The following is a 17,001-nucleotide window of genomic DNA, read 5'->3' as shown; positions in this document are numbered from 1 at the left end:
AACTCTCAGATTACTCCCTTATGAATATGATCATTTGGTAAAGTTGCTAAACGTATTTCCGATGTTTATTTCTCTGTTTCCACAAAGCCGGGATGCTTCTGTAAAAGGAGACGTAAAAATGGTGCGATTGCAGCATATCGTCTATTTTTACACAATTCTGGTGGAATCTCTTTGTAAAAACGCCGAGTGTTAGCCTGAGGGCTAACCGGAGGCCGACAATGATTAGCTCGTCAGTGGGGCACACACACAGGGACAGCAAAGAGAAGCACTGATAACAACACACACAGAGGTAAAGCAACTCCATTGTTTGCTCGGGTAGACATTAATATATTATTACAAAGAGAATCGTTGTTTGCTGATATATTAATGTTCTCAGAGCAATTGATGTTCTCAGTCAGTCATTTGAGAGTGAAATGAGTCATAGCGCAATTTGGAGAACTTCCTGAGAAATATGAAAATATGTCCACAAGAAATACACTGAACATTACTGTATGACAATAAACTTTTCTATAAATAGTCAAAAGAAAACCTTGGATCAGCTTGAAATTACATTGTCACAAAGCTGAAATCAGGGCTGGTTTTCGGAGTGCATAATAGTAATAGTAATAATAATAATGATAATGATAATGATAATGATAATGATAATAATAATGATGATGAGAAGAAGAATAACTACAACAGCAACAACAAAAACAACCAGAATAAATGTGCAGTTTAGTAAATAAAAGCTTGATTGAGTGAAATTGACCCTAGCAGTCTTGTGAAAATAGAGCCGGCTCCTTTTGAGAAGTCAAGATAACAACCTCTTTGTATATATATACATCCAAATGTGTGTTTCATGTTCTAAATGTTTTTATTGTAAAATTGTATTTGTTTCCACATTGTGGCCTTGGTTTAAGACACTCAGAATTGTAAAAATAGAAAGTCTCCCTATGAACTAATCATTCTTTGTTGTGCTTACTTGGTTTTTCCAAGTGCAATCGTTTCCTTAATTCTATTGAGTTAACACAACGGTTCAGGGAAGTCAGGCTAACTTGGCTTACTTAAGTTTCTAATACTTAGAAAGATCAAGTTCCGTGTACTTGCTATTTTTAAAATTAAGTAAACTTTACAAGTAGATATAAAGTAAACTAAACTATTAAATGTAAGGACTTTACTTACCTTTTTCAAGTCCAATCGGTTTCCTTGATTATGTCAAGTAAAGTCAACTTGTCAAATTTAACAGTATATTAGTACACTTAAGTACACTTAAGTAAAGAATATTTATGCTTCTTCCATCAATGTGAACACTGTAATATTGCCCTGCCTTTTAAAAGTTGCTTCCCGATCAGTCTCAACATACCTTAGGTGCTCCTAATATTAGCCGTCGGTGGAGGAAGTATTCAGATCCTTTACTTCAGTGGTAGTACTAATACCACACTGAAAAATTCCTCTAAACTAGATGAAGCAGGAAAGTAAAAGTAGTGGGACTTGTGATTATCAACTTAATGTATGACTAATCCTTTCAGCTATGGTGTTTGGCAGTTTAAGTTATAACAAAACATTATATTTTTAATGTATTAATTAAATAAAGCTATCAGACAAATGTAGTAAAGTAAAAAGTACAACATTCTGAGATATAGTGGAGTAGAATTCAAACGTAGCATATGACTACTCAAGTGCAGTACTTAGTTACTTTCCACCACTGACATTAGCCAAAAAGATTTTATATAACCTCAATGTGCTGAAAAGGCAAAAGTACTTTGAATAACATTATGTTTTGGGCTCTTTTATATTCTCTGTTCAATGCTGTATAGAGGGTGGCTTTTATGGCTCTCATGGAAACACACACACACACACACACACACACCCATGGCATAAAGTCTGGGTCATAAAGGGGGGTGATAATCAGGCTTATCTCCTGTAGCCTCAACCTTTATACCCTCCACCCTCCCAAACCTCAAATATATATTTAAACAGTTCCCTTCCCTGACATCTGTTGCATGAAGCTGTGGAGGACGTCTCACAGCTAACATCGTCCCCGTTTGTGTGTCGGCGGAGAAGGTTTCACTGAAGGCGTCTATCGGGAGAGTGTGAATATTTTAATTGGAGGAAAAGTTTACATTCTTTTTTTTTTATACCTTTTAAGACCGAAATCCACCCAAAGGCATCATGTGTACAGGAGCCTGTTCTAAGTTTATCGCCGTCCCGCTCTACATCATGGCTGCAGTGTCGATCACCTGCAACCTCATGCTCTTCTTCCCTGACTTTGACACCACGTATGCAGCCAATGACGGGGACGTAAACGACATGATCACGCAGGAGGTCAAATACATGGGAGGCCTGATAGGAGGAGGAATCATGGTGAGTAGAAATGATTGGATGTGATGAACCGAAAACTCTGAAAACCAGTTGATAAGATGTGGGATGTGAATGTGCAAAATCTCATATTCATATTTTCGGATATTGCAGTTGCTATTTTAAACACACGTATTGAGAACAGAGAAAAGAAAAGCATCTGTAAGGATTAGTAGAACACCATGGTTTGGGATTCAAATTAGCTGACTTTTGCTTTCACACGCGACACAAACAGTGGACTCCTGCATGAAAGTCTTGTGTTCGTACCCACCCATCCAGCTCAACCTCCTTCCATGTGGAATCCCACGCATATTGAATGCATTTGTGATACATCACAAACAAATATAATCCATCAGAAAATATATTTCCCTGGGAACGTAATGGACAATGCAGTGTCTTTGTATGGTAACATCATTTTTAGGCGACTGGGCGGCATCATGGGAACACGGTTGTATGATGGGGACTAAAAGTCAGGATATCTCGGCCTCCACATCACTGGTTTCGAAGATCCTTTTTTTAATCTGTCTGGCTGGTGACCCAACTTTATGGAAAAGCCATACTAAATTGCTGGAGTACCTCTTTAAAGTCAATCCAGGTAAATTCGCTCCCGTCGGATCCAGTCCAATGCCTCTGTGTTGGGCTTCCTTGGATCTTATTACATTTTGTTCATTTTATTTCTGTTCGACGCCACTGTTTGCATACGAAACACTCATTTTAGGACGTTTCCCATTGGTCTTCTCTCATGAATAATATCATGTTTCTGTGTTAAATATGTCGTTGCTCTCCTTCCTCTGTTTCTGCTGTCAGATCCTCATCCCTGCCATCCACATTCACCTGACCAGTGCCAAGAACTGCTGTGCCAACCGCTGTGGGGTAAGAACGGAAATGTTTCTCCGTTCTGAAAAGTGAAGCTCACGCTTAAGATCCTTAAACTCGCATTCTCTCTGCTGGCCATCAGGGGGCGACTCCTCTGGTTGCAAAAAGAAGTCTGATTGCATGGAAATCTATGAGAAAATTACCCTACCTCTCGCTTGATTTATTACATAAGTAAACACTGTAAACATGAGTTTATGGTCTCAATTTCAAGTCTTCAATGCAGCATGAATCCATTTAGCAAATTATCCTATTCTATATTGACTCGCTACCTCAGCCTAGCAACCGTCACTACCACGCTACCAATGCAATTAGCTACTAGCTGTAAAGTGCACCTTGAAATATGAAGCTAACTTTGCTAACAGCTTGCACCAGAAATGGAATATAATATTCATAAATATCTATTCATTCGTGAATATTCACCTGAACTGAGAATATTCGCTAACCGAGCGAATAGTGTGTGTGCTCCATGCAGATGTTCACTGACTCCACTGTTTGTGCTCCATGCAGATGTTCCTGTCCATCGGCTTTGCAGCCGCCGGCGTAGTGGGGTCCGTGTACAGTCTGGCCGTGGCTGGCCTCGGCCTTGCTAATGGGCCTACCTGCCTCTGGACCAACGCAGATAGCCCAACTCCACAATGGGGGATGCCCTTCGCTAACAGGTACGATCAACCTCAATGGACAGACATGGTACATTTAATGAGAACTGAATTTATTAAATAAAATTGAATTTGCATTTGACGATGCTGTTCATTGTCGTTCTTTCCAGTAACGGGAGCTACCTGTCTGAGAAGGACACATGGAGTTGGTGTAAACTCCCAGAGAACGTGGTCGAATTCAACGTGGCGCTGTTCTCCACTCTGCTGGTGGCGGCCTGCGTGTCGCTCGCCCTCTGTCTCATCCAGATGATCAACGGTCTCTTCGGATGTATCTGTGGCACCTGCGGCAAGGAGGTGAGACCAAACTCTCTTACTAGTTCAAGTTTTCCACTACATTTCTGCTTCTGGCTGGTCGCACCTTTAAGGACTTGGTTGTAAAATGCAAATCACAGACCGTGGACGGTGTGTTAACTAACCTCTGCCTCCTCTCAACAGTAAACTCAGCTGCAACACACCATGACTTCTTGAAGAAAAAACCACTGGGATCATCATCACCATCACCACCAGCACAATCTTTATCATAACTGTGTACCGCGGGGTTAGTTAGAGGTCGGGTCTTCATCCAAATCATCTTCATCCAAATCATCATTGTCTAAATTCTTCAAGAGGAATGACTGGATATCAATGTATAATTGAATATTAATAATAATATTATAATATATATAATATTACTTCCTCAGCTATTTCCTTGTTCTGATCGTAGACTGCAGATGGAAAAAAAACACTGATGTATGCTGTATTTGTAACTTAGAATGTATAATGTTTATTTTGTAATAAAGCTCTGAACATAAGCTAAAAGAGGAGATACTAAGAGGAAGGCTGAACCCGGTTTTAAGTTATTTTATGAAGTCCAGAATATATAATTTTAGGCAGAAATACACATGCACATCAAAAGATTATCATCTAATGTTTGAGGCACAATCAGAATAGATGACTTAACAAATATCCAGTGGTGGGCAGCACAGTTTTAAAGGTAACTGCATTGAAAGCTGTGTTGTTTCTTTGCAGACTGACAATAATGTAGCATTGTTACAGATCAAACAACACAAATGTAAATGACGAAGGTTAGCTCCGCCTCCACCAGCTACAGCATTAAAATAGTAAAAACAATATAATATATATGATTGGATTCCATCATTGTTTTATCAGTCAAATATACACAAAACTGAGAACAGGGAAATGAAAGAGCAATTATTTTTTCCTGATTATGACGTGGACATATGCAGACAAAAGCAAAATAAAATGAGAAAATACGCAATAAAAATTAAGTAAAGCAAACTAAATTTTTTTCCAGATTAATAAGCCTACTGTTTTTTTCCCTTATAATTTGTGGTGTTCTTCTTCCACCAACAATATGAATTCAATAATAGTCCAGAAATCCTTAATTAAGAAACCAATCGTCCAGGCATTGACTGGTTGTCTGTATAATAGTACTTATGATCATAGCATAACACTTCCTGCAATTTCTATGAAACATTCTAAAAACAAATACCAGCCATGTAAAACGTTTGACCCCGACGTGATTTGAACACGCAACCTTCTGATCTGGAGTCAGACGCGCTGCCGTTGCGCCACGAGGTCTACAGCTCACAATGGTGGTGTGATAGATATAAGAATTTATGACAAGATGACTTATTGAGGACTTTCCTTCAGAATTACTCCGTTATTTATGTTGAAGACGTTATTTGACTTAATATCGTCCATACGTTGTGCGGCATTATGTAATTACAGTAGGTTATGTTGTTTATGTAGTAGCCGCTAGAGGGCACTATCTGACCAAATATAGTTTGAATGTCGAACCAGGTAGTAAACCAATATAATATATTTTTTTGACTTCGCCTCTGCTCATGATAATTCATTGAAACAAAGTTAAAGATTTGGACTCCAAAATGTCAACAATAATCTAAAAACATATAGTTTATGCAATTTTTGTGAAGCCAGATTTATGGGAAAGTTTCAAGAGAGAGTGTGTCAAGAGCACACCAACATTATAAGAATACAAATAAATATTAGTAATACAATAAATAGATAGTAAATTCATATGATGATATCTGATCTAGAATACTATTGTATATGTATATGTATGTTTGCTGAACAGCTACTTTACTCAGACGAGGACCTAACACTTGTTTCTATTTTCGCTCTTACTTTATCGGCAATGATATGTTGTGGTTTCTTTCTTTTGACAAATGTACTTATTGTAAGTCGCTTTGGACAAAAGCGTCTGCTAAATGACCTAAATGTAAATATATAATTCGCACTATATTTAAATAAAGTGGCATATATATATATATATATAATTAATGCAATTTTTCTTTCTCTGATGATAAGATAAATAAATCTGTATTATTCCCATAGGGAGATTCAGATGTCTTTGCAGCAACAGCAGTGAGAATGAAACACACAGGTCCGAACAATAGGCACCCCGAGAAGTGAAGTCAAACCAAAACCTAGTCCACAAACCACCGGATGACATCAGACAACAACTACAGTTTATGGGAAAGTGACAAGTGTCAAGAGCACACCAACATAAATAAGGATACAAATAAATAATAAATAATAGTCATGTGTGTGTGTATATATACACAGTACATTAACATTTTATGATATATAATCTACAATATATACTATACTTTATATATTTAAATGAATTTGCAGGAGATGATACTCCTCTTTCTCTTGCAATTCTGTGACCTCCACTGGCTCCCTGTTGCAGCACGCATCCAATTAAAGACGATGACACGGGCCTTCAGGGCCATCAATGGAACGGCACCTGTCTACCTTCAAACACTGGTCAAACCTCATGCCCCGAAGCGAGCACTTCGCTCCTCTACTTCAGCTGGCCGGCTGGAACCACCATCGCTGAAATCAAACAAATGTCGCTCAGCAAAGTCCAGACTCTTCTCTGTTCTGGCGCCTCAGTGGTGGAACGAACTCCCGACTAATGTCAGGACAGCAGAGTCATTTGCCATCTTCCGAAAAAGGCTCAAGACTCACCTGTTCAGACTTCACCTCGACTCTGCATAGCATGACCCACTAACAACACCCCCAAAAAACCACCCTTACCTATAGCACTCTGATCGTAGCACTGTTGCTCTTAAGGTACTACGTTACCCAGATGAGGACCTAACACTTGTTCTATATTTAGCTCTTACTTTATCGGCAATGATACGTCGTGGTTTCCTTCTTTTGACAAATGTACTTATTGTAAGTCGCTTTGGACAAAAGCGTCTGCTAAATGACCTAAATGTAAATGTGATGTAATTCTGTATTATTCTTACATTTGGACAGATGATGTGGACAATTTCTGGTCTTTTTGTCTTGAGATTTTCCTAGACTGGTTTGGTCTGGTTCTGGTTTTGAAATAAAAACTTAAAATGATTTAAAATGAGAAAGAAAAAAAGAAAAAACAACAATGCAATAGATACAAAAAGATTCAAACAATATGTAAAAAAAAAAAAAAGTGTGTGCAGCTAGAAAAATGCCACATTTTCTTATCAGCAGGTTTGCAGAAAGTAGAAGACTAACGGAGAGAGAGAGAGAGAGAGAGAGAGAGAGAGAGAGAGAGAGAGAGAGATCTAGAGATTGATCAACTTCCTGTTTCGTGCCCCACACACACTTTGGGAGGGTCAGTATGCCGGGGTGACGGACACACACTCTTCTTCCTCCTGATCTTCACCTCTCTTGATCACCCACCAGGTAAAGTCACACCGTCGGCTCGCCTCTACGTTGACTGTCAAATGCTCTGCTGTGTTGCACCTGTCACTCAAGTTCATATCTCTTCCATCTGTCAAACCTCTAACAGCTGCTGATGGAGGATGATTGACATGCGTGACGATGCAAACGCACACCAAACCGCCTGGTGATTCATATAGAAACCTTAGTTAAAAAGAAATGTTTGGAGACATATGGTTACATTTCCTGTCGAGGAAGCAATAAAAAGCATTTGGTTGCTGATTGCATCATTTAAAATAACACAACTGAGTTCTCCTTTCGACGAGGAACTCGGCTACGCTGAGAAAAGAGATCTTGTTTCCTCTTAAAAAGGAAAGTGGTGTTTGATAGATTCTACATTAGAACACATGAAACACATTTAATTTAGAATTTCAGTCAAATCTGCTCGCTCGAGTCTCGACAACAGGGCGACACAATCTAAGAAGTAAGTATTTCTACCTTAGATTTTCACTCAAAATAATAATTGTCTGACCGACGTGATGAACGTGAAGAAAGAAATCAGATACATTTAATATTTGAATTGCCTGTCTTCCTGCTTTTACGTTTTTCCAATACAACTCACTGACTCTCATCGTCTCATTACAATTGATTTCTGTTATTTATTAGTCAATTTATTAATATTTAATAGTGAGGTTCACACTGAAATAGGCCCACCTGGGCTGGTTGCCTGCTCACACCAAGGCACTCGCTATTGCACTTTTATAATTGAATTAGATCACTTTTACTCTTTGATCTGCAGCTTTAGCTTCTGTCTTTGTCTTTGAACCCGTTTTTGCTGCTGACTCCGTTGGACATCCTGGATCTATCCTTCACGCATGTTGTAGACCCTTCTGTCAAAAAATGAGATAATATTTATGACAGCTTGTGAAAGGGTCAACTTTTTATTAACCAATCTTCTTTCTTCTGTATCTCAGGTCATAATGTCCAACAACACATCCATCGCGTGCAACAGCACAGACCTTCACCGCAACATCGTCTCCGTGTGCACGTACTCCATCATCTCCATAGTGGGTTTCATTTTGAACATCATGGCCCTGGTGTTTTTCTTCCGTCACACCAAATCCAGATCCCAAACCATCATCTACATGACTAACCTGGCCATAGCAGATATCCTGCTCATCCTCACGTTGCCCGTGAGGATCTACTACCATCTGGGATTAGGGAAACTCCTCCAGGAGCTGTGTGAGGTCCTCGGCTTGGTCCTGAAGGCCAACATGTATGGGAGCATCTTTCTCCTCACCGCCATCTGCTTCGACCGCTGCATGGCCGTCACTTACCCCATGTCATCTCGCATCCAGGAAGGGAGAAAGAAAGCGCCGCTGGTTTGCCTCGGAATATGGTTGCTCACTTTTGGTGCCAGCGTGCCCATCTACCTCACCAAGCGCCAAGAATTATTAGGCGATAAGTGTTTCGACAGCCTGCCGGTCTACGCCACAAAGACAGCAGTGGTTTGGTCCACTCTGTTAGTGGGGTTCGGAATCCCGCTGGTAGTCATGCTGATCTGCTCCTGGGGTTTGATCCGAGCAGTCCGACGGAGCCCCGTGGCCCAGACCAACCTGGTGGACGGCAAAAAGATCCAGAGGATGATCGTCACCAGCCTCCTAATTTTCATCATCAGCTTCCTGCCGTATCACACCATTCTGGTTCTCCTCTCTCTGAATGAAGGAGACCAACCATGCGAGCTGCAGGCCGCATACCGCTACAGCCTGATCTTGGCCTGTTTCAACACGGTCCTGGATCCCATTGCGTATTACTTCACCACGGACACCTTCAGGAGGAACGTGGACATCGGCGCCGTTCGCAGGATGTTTCCTTTGAATAGTCAAAGTTCTGAGACCACCAACAGGAAAAAGTCCAAAAGCTAAAGGGCTGAACCGGTCAACAGACACTGCCTTCCAAGAACGTCAACACCGGTTGGCAGCAACAGGGGACTGTTATCTTGGGATATCACTTATAATAGTAAATCTAATATAAGAGGCTTTCAAAATTCTGAACCCTGCCTTTGCCCAATGTCAGCTGGGATCGTCTCCAGCCATCCGTTTGACTTTTTAATGCAATACTTGGGGAGAAAGGTTCTCACTTTCAGGCTCTTTTCTTGTCGGTTTCATAAAGTTACAAACATATAAGACACAGCATATCAACAATGAAGTATAATGTAGAGCTCAAACACTGAGCATCACATCCTCCTCTCGTCTGGGCGCGGTCCTGTTTCGCTTCTATACTTTGGCTGGACCACATCGGAAGCAGAAACCTGGTCTTGAATATTTTTTTACGTGCTTTCTTGCTAGTAGCTTCCTGCGATTTTGTATTTCCATCCACAGAATCCTTATAACTATCTACAATTATATATTAATTTTGTTTGTGTTTGTATAATGTATTTCTTTTATTGATTCTTCTTCTAAATGCAACGATAGCAGTGAGTTTTCAACATGTATATGTCTGTCCCTATGGAAAGAAATAAAACCATGAATTATTAAATGATCTACTCTTTGTGTTGCACAGTGTCACTTAGACTTAAAACATCCTAACATGAATCTGTTGAGAAAGCGTGTTTCGAATGTGCTGACCTACTTCTCCGTCAAGTCGCTCATCCTCAGAGTTTATACAACGTGAGAGTGAAGAAGGTGTTGAGGCGGTGGAGCTACTTTCAATTCAAAAGCCACAAGCCCACATCGTCGGCGGACAAACTGTCTTTGTTTTTGGAATCTGAGGCGAACGGTGTTATATATTATGAGTGTTCGAAAGGTCTTCACCCACGCAACACGTCTATCAATTCATGATAGACAGCCAGTCTTATAAAGTACCGGTCTGTATATATGCTATATAAATATTATATAAAACATGTTAGTTTTTAATTGCAAGACGAGAAGACAATGCAACAACACATGATCATGTACATGGTTACTAAAACAACCAGTGGTGTAGTGGAGGGTATACGCAGGTATACAGGGTATACCCACTTCTTTTTCTGGTGGTTTACAGTATACCCACCTATCAGCCAGAAAGCCATTGGAATATATGGTAACCTACCCATCTACCTAGCAGTACACCCACCTCATCAACTACCACCACACCACTGAAAACAACCCTAGACACCACCAAGAACATGACCAAAAGCCTCAAAATAACAGAGTAAGTATGAAGCGTCCTAGTGGCTAGCCTAGCTTAGCACAAATGGAAGTGGAAACGAGCTAGTCTGGCTCCGGTCAAAGTTCAAAAACACCCTACCAGCCCCTGTAATGGGGGTTTTAGGGGGAGGGGTACCTCAGGGAAAACACAAACAACCTCCAAATCAAAAATCCTAAATGCTTTACTGCACAGCTACAGATTCCAAATTTATATATGTCCAAATCCAATTTGCCGTAATACGACGGCGTATTAGGGCAACTGTAAGGGGGGGGGCGGCGAGAGAGGTGGGCAATATTCTGAGAAAAAAGTCGCAAATTTGCTAGTTTTAAAGTGGCAAATTTCTAATGAATCCATCCCAACTTGCGACAACGCTTTACTAAGGTCCTTCGGGTGATTGCTGTTGATCGTTATTGTCGGTTAATTTTATATGGGCCAAATTGTCATCTTATTTGTGTTTATTGAGCGGGTGGTTTGGCATTTTGGCCCATATAAAATTAACCATCAACAGCCATCAACGTAAGGACCTTAGTAAAGCGTTGTCGTGCGTTGCGATGGATTAATTAGAAAGATAAAAGTGACATTCATGGGAAGTTAGCTAGCATAAATGCCGGTTGTTAGCATCTTAATTAACTAAAGTCGCAAATTTGCCACTTTAAAACTAACAAATTTGGACTTTTTTCTCTGAATATTGCCCACCTCTCTCGGCTCCTTTCCCCCCCCCCCCCCCTTACAGTGGCCCTAATAAGCCGTCGTAGCCATATTATTTGCAGGCATGGAGAATTAAAAAATATCCCACTAGATAGAAGGCTTATGATGAAAACATGATTAATTGTGCTCAGCCTATAGGTTACTGAACACACAGATATATGCAGCTGCAGCCTATATATTTAGGGTTCCATCCATCCACTCACATTTAGAGAGATCCATATATCTGCATCTAACAAGAAGGCAGGATGTGGTTTATACAGTACGTCAGCTGGAACTAAAAAAACAAAACAATTTCTTTATGGTGGCTACTTTTAATTCGAGGTGCGAGTTTGACAATCATGATACGATCTCTCATGCACAGTTATCTACATTATTCATTGCACACCAGAGAATTTCTCTTGCTGACTTTAGCCTCTAAAACCACCTTTTTCACATGAAGTGCCATTTTCACATAAATGATTGATATCGAGTTTAATAACGAAACCATATCACAACGTCACTGGCGCCACTCAGCTCTGTGTTTGAAAGGCAGCTGCTCTGCTGTGTGTTTGTGGGAAGTTGATGGGGGAAAGTTGAAAGATGTATATCTAGTTGTGGTTCACAGGGTGAGTCATGGTGAGAAAACTGAATCATATTCTGTTATTTACATCACGACTTGACCGTGTGTGTGTGTGTGTGTGTGTGTGATTAAAAATACTTTTTGTACCTGCTAATACATCTTATACTGTTTATATCCTGCTCCCTTGTACTTGTACTCTGCACAATGACAATAAAGTTTAATCTGATTGAAGGCTGTGTTGCAGTACCTTCTGCTTTTTCAGGCTTCTGCATCTTTTAAGCAGCACGTGTGTGATGGAGAAACAGCCGCTGTGCTAATGTGGTTTCCTGTGTGCGCCACGTGACGCGCTTTTGACTGACCTGAAGACACGTAGTCGGTACAGCACCAACACGCAGGCTGCATGATGCTGCAACTATTGCAAGGTTCCCTAAAACTGGCTATTGTCAATGCATTGCATGCATTTGCAAAGCAAACAGGTTTTACTTGTACAGAGCGCCTCTGTGGCTGCTAGGAGAGCTTGCCTGAATTATTTTAAATAAAATTAAATATTAAATTGGCAGGAGGTTTTTCCGATTTCATCTGCAAATGTCTGTTAAAAAAATACTCCCAGGTTTAAGAGTGATGTAATAGTTTCACAATGTTTCCGCATCCAGGGCTGGATCCTTGCTCACCATTGTGGTAAATATCATGAAATGCATTTCTTTCTTTCACCACATTGACCTCGGACCTCCAGAAGACATTTGAGACTTTGTGCAGGAAACAATTTAATCATAAACACGTCAGTTAAAAGTGCAACACAAGTTTTTTGTTTGTTCCTGAAATGAATAATACTTCTTTTTTTCATATCATCAAGAATAAAACTGATTTATCATGGAAGTATTTTCTGGCCTTGTTGCCTACCCTTATTTCAGACTCCAATTAATATTATATATTCATGTTTGAGTTTTACACACAAAAACATCACACATGTTATACATCTGTACAACTGTACATAATTGCCTATGACAAACTGTTTAGAAAAGATATGATTTAAACAGCAGTCAACACTGTATTAATAGTACAGAGCTAAATACTTAGATTGATTACATTGCAAAATATTAATTCCCGAGTAATACAAAAATCTTAAGATCTCGTGCCTTTTTCAAATCTGACACAGAGGCTCAACTGATTTTCAGAATGTAGACCATAGCTTTAAGGTATTTTAATTCCTCACTGTTTACTTGTGGCCACTAGATGGCAGTATGGCCCCACGGCCCACAATGCATTGAACATGGCTTTTGTAAATTAGCCATTTCATATTGTGTAAATGTCAAAGTTAATTCATTCTTTAAGAGGGAATGCAAAGTCTCTTACCTCTGTTTCATCAGAGGTAAAGGAAAAAGAGAGAAAGAAGGGACACAATGCTTCCTCTTCGGCACCTTAATCGATAATGTATTGTTATATGTGCATATTTATTATATATCAGTAAATTAAGGTACAAAAGCTCTTTCAATACGACATATTTAAACAAGCTACGCATCTAGTATTTTCTTTACATTGATCCATCCTAGGTATATTGTCATTTCTGCTTTTTACTTAAACAGGTGAATCAAATATGAAAATTAAGCATTCATTAAAATTGTGTATTAATCAATAAACATATCTGTAGGTGGAAAAACTTAAATTAATTAGATCCAAGTAAACATATGGTTGTTCCTTATCATAAGACATTCACTGAATAAAATAACACACAAACTCCAAATACAGTCAGAATGTTAACAAAACAATTTAGCAAATATAATATGAAGTTGAAGATATGCAGTACATACTCTTTTCATAGCTGAAAAGCGGAGATATCAATAATAGTGCGGAAGATTAGTGAGACAATCGTTCACTTTGGTATAAAACATGAAATTTGGCACAGATACTGTCTAAGGGCCACTATTTTGGAAAAAGATGTTGGCACACTTATAGAAAAAGTCAATTGGAAAAATTCAAGATAAATTTTTCAGCGTGGGTGTTGCTTTAATAGTGTACTCTGTTGGTATTGGTATATAAACAATGGTATTTCAGCTCCTGTGCAATGGCATCAGCACCACTAAGTTGAGCCAATAATTAACCATCATTCAGTGTTAGTGCACATTAATGTAGTCTGTCATTCATGTGCGTTGTCATTACCTGATATAAGATTCAGGAGATATGTTTACACAAAGAAAGCAAATAATGGGATACAACTATAGGTTCGGATAACCTACACCTAGCCCGATCATTCATTCAGTGCCATTTAAGTCCTGTGTGATCTGTACACCTTCTGGGTAAGCATACATGAACAAGTCATGTATAGCCCCGCTTACCCTTGGCTGGGCTCTCCCGCGCTGGCACAACCTGTCAATTCAGGTGCGGCTATCTAACTACATAAATTACTAGCTAATTGATGAGGGGCTGTTAGACAGCACTTGGGACACTAAACTTAGCTATACTATTACTACTAGTCAAGAACTACAGTCTAAGTCAAATTAGATCAGCTGACACTGAACCCCATGCTGAGTTCCACAGCAGTGAAGTCACCAGTGTGCCCTGGTTGTGTAATGACATTCACTCTATTAAACAAAACCTTCCTTAACACATTACATTGAGGTCTGACAGAAATGGTGGCCATCTTGAAAAAGGTTGCCATCTTGAAGTTTTGAGTGGCACACACCTTTTTCCATGAGAATGTTCCTTTAAGAACATTTGTACCAGTCTTGATGATAGCATCACTATTTGATAAATTGATGTAAGGATTTAAGAGAAATGGCAGCCATCTTGAAAAATGGTTGTCATCTTGATTTTTTTCGGGAAAAATCACTGTTCTCCAAAAAAACATTCGTAAGAGAGTATTTTCACAAAATGTTATGCCTACATCACAGTTTGAACGATCAACATAATAAGCATTTGACAGAAATAGCGGCCATCTTGAAAAATGGCCACCATTTCAAATTTTTGGGTGGCGAACGACTTTTTCCCAAAAACTGACCCTTAGAGAGTATCTGTGCTAAATGCTTTTATACCAAAGTGAACGATTCTCTTGAAATTTGCAATGAATCTGCTGAACTATAAAGCTCAGACACAGCAGCAGCTCCCTCTTCTGGCGTCTGCAGGTATTACTAATGTTACATCATTCGTGGCCGTAATAAACACTATCGTAGAATACAGCTTTAAGACCACTACTAGATCTGATGGATTCAATGAATGTCATTAGTGTGCTAATAGCTCAGTGGTAGAGTAACTGCCCCAGGCTCTCTGAAGCGGTTGCAGGTTTGAATCCGCCCTGCAGCCCTCTTTTAAAGCATGTCGTCCCGCTCTCTCGCCCCGTTCACTCTCACGCTGTCCTCCACAATAGAAGGCCAACAATATAACTTTAAACAAATGAATGTTTTGCTGAGATGTACTTCTATACTATATTTGATATGTTGCTGTTTTCATGCCAAAAGCTGAGGATCAGCTGAGGATCAGTGCATCCCTATTCATACTGCTTATATGACATGTCCGATACTACCACGCCGATACCGATACGGCAGCAACAGATAGGCGGCGGAGCAGGAGCATAGCAGCCATGACGTGATCCACAGCTGTAGCGGCGTCTGACGCTCTCTGTTGCTAATGTCGGGCTAACTGCTAGATTCACAGCTGTTATGGCATTATTAAGTACGCATATTGGTATTCGGCATTGGCAAGTACCCAAATCTAAGTTCTTGTTCCTGGTCTGAACAAAAGTGGTATCGGGGCATCCCTAGTGTCATATGTTACTTTCATTGGTTTCAAAGTTGGCAGCTGCTCTTTTCAATGAGCGAGCCTGGGATTTTTTTAAGTTATCTAATTGATAAGTTGGGAGAAACCGGAGCACCCGGTGAAAACCCACCTCTTCTCTGAGGTTGTAGTGTTTGATGAGAAAAGGTTTTACAATTTTGTGTTCGCTTCTCAAGTCTTGGACTTTGCGATGGAGATTGTAATTGTGCCTCATCTTGGACGATCTTTTCAGCTTTCAGCGCTCCAAGCGAGCCTGATATTGTGATACACAGTTACATGGTCTTAAAGGGATAGTTCAACTCAAAACTCTAAGACGCGCTGCTCGGAATCCAGCCGGTAAATACACACCTGAATATCGCCGATTTGTCGGCACTTATGCTCCCAAGGCTGTCTAAAAAGCCCTTGGAGCTCACACAAACACCGGCCAGCCCACGGCCAGCCCACGGCCACGCTCCGTCCGTAGACCCGTAAACCCTCGGACGCGTTGCGGGGAATCTCTCCGGTAAATAGAGACCTGACCCATGCCGAACAGTCGGGCCTCGTACCCCCAGACCTGGGTGAAAAGCCCTTGGACCTCACCCAAAGACCGGGCAGCCCACGGCCCAGCCAACCCACAATTATGCACCGCGAACCCGAACCTTTGCTCCGTCCGGAGAACCGTAAACCCTCGGACGCGTTGCGGGGGATTCCCTCCTGGCACCACCAGTCTCTGTTTGTTCGGTCCCGGTTCTCAGCTCCAGCGGGGGCTATCTCGGTCTCCACAGACGCTTGCGTTCTGCCCTTTGAGCATCCCTCTCGCGCAATTCTTCCTCTGTATATTAAGGCTCGTACAGGTACGGTTGGGTTTGGGTGGAAAAAAACTCCTCATCAGAGTCTTCAAAAGTTTCAGTATATTCTCCAAAAGTGTCCATTTCTGTGAGATTGAAGAAACTAGCACTGCAGGCTACTCTGCGTCTGTAGCAATGACAGCAGGTAAACAAACTATTATAGAACCGGTAACTTATAAGTGCTAGGTGATATCAGTCCGCCGCTGCCATAGCCTACTAGGAAGTATGACACGCTGCTGCTGCTGCTGCTGAGACATAAATCCTTAAAAATGCAAGGTTGGTTTTATTTCAAACATTCTATCAACACAGATATGTACATCAATAGTCTGCCGTTACAATTGATTTGCCTCGGTTGCACTGTGGAGTCGGTATGAGTGTTTTTAATGCCATGCTAGCTAGAACGATT

General features: G+C 40.5%; 3 protein-coding genes across 5 annotated transcripts in view; all 3 read left to right on the top strand.

Annotated features, from left to right (window-relative positions):
• vgf (VGF nerve growth factor inducible) overlaps positions 1-17,001 on the top strand; it is a 150,876-nt gene that overhangs the window by 27,729 nt on the left and 106,146 nt on the right. The window lies entirely within an intron of this gene.
• tm4sf21b (transmembrane 4 L six family member 21b) lies at positions 1,983-4,602 on the top strand. Its single transcript, XM_084002899.1, has 5 exons — positions 1,983-2,343; positions 3,145-3,210; positions 3,721-3,872; positions 3,980-4,163; positions 4,305-4,602. The coding sequence occupies exons 1-5, from the start codon at positions 2,152-2,154 to the stop codon at positions 4,305-4,307; spliced, it is 597 nt and encodes a 198-aa protein (XP_083859025.1). The 5' UTR covers positions 1,983-2,151; the 3' UTR covers positions 4,308-4,602.
• LOC311008885 (lysophosphatidic acid receptor 6) lies at positions 7,448-10,076 on the top strand. Of its 3 annotated transcripts, XR_014596577.1 has the most exons (3): positions 7,448-7,568; positions 8,519-9,891; positions 9,926-10,076. XR_014596577.1 is itself a non-coding variant. In XM_084002829.1 (2 exons), exon 2 carries the CDS (start codon positions 8,525-8,527, stop codon positions 9,467-9,469), a length of 945 nt encoding a protein of 314 aa, XP_083858955.1. In that variant the 5' UTR covers positions 7,448-7,568; positions 8,519-8,524; the 3' UTR covers positions 9,470-10,076. The 3 variants fall into 3 exon arrangements, 2 of the variants coding, with proteins under 2 accessions (XP_083858955.1, XP_083858956.1); XM_084002829.1 differs by having other exon boundaries at positions 8,519-10,076; XM_084002830.1 differs by lacking the exon at positions 7,448-7,568 and adding an exon at positions 7,627-8,028 and having other exon boundaries at positions 8,519-10,076.

Source organism: Eutrigla gurnardus (genome assembly GCF_963514095.1).
Source record: "Eutrigla gurnardus genome assembly, chromosome: 23".
Classification (NCBI taxonomy): domain Eukaryota; kingdom Metazoa; phylum Chordata; class Actinopteri; order Perciformes; family Triglidae; genus Eutrigla; species Eutrigla gurnardus.
This window is presented reverse-complemented; position numbering and strand designations above follow the sequence as displayed.

What these genes read in the sequence shown, in the direction of transcription:
- tm4sf21b (XM_084002899.1), top strand. Translation starts at nt 2,152, where the DNA reads ATGTGTACAGGAGCCTGTTCTAAGTTTATCGCCGTCCCGCTCTACATC. An exon ending in TGATAGGAGGAGGAATCATG is followed by an intron (nt 2,344 to 3,144) that starts GTGAGTAGAAAT and finishes TTCTGCTGTCAG; the next exon opens with ATCCTCATCCCTGCCATCCA. An exon ending in GCTGTGCCAACCGCTGTGGG is followed by an intron (nt 3,211 to 3,720) that starts GTAAGAACGGAA and finishes TGCTCCATGCAG; the next exon opens with ATGTTCCTGTCCATCGGCTT.
- LOC311008885 (XM_084002829.1), top strand. Translation starts at nt 8,525, where the DNA reads ATGTCCAACAACACATCCATCGCGTGCAACAGCACAGACCTTCACCGC.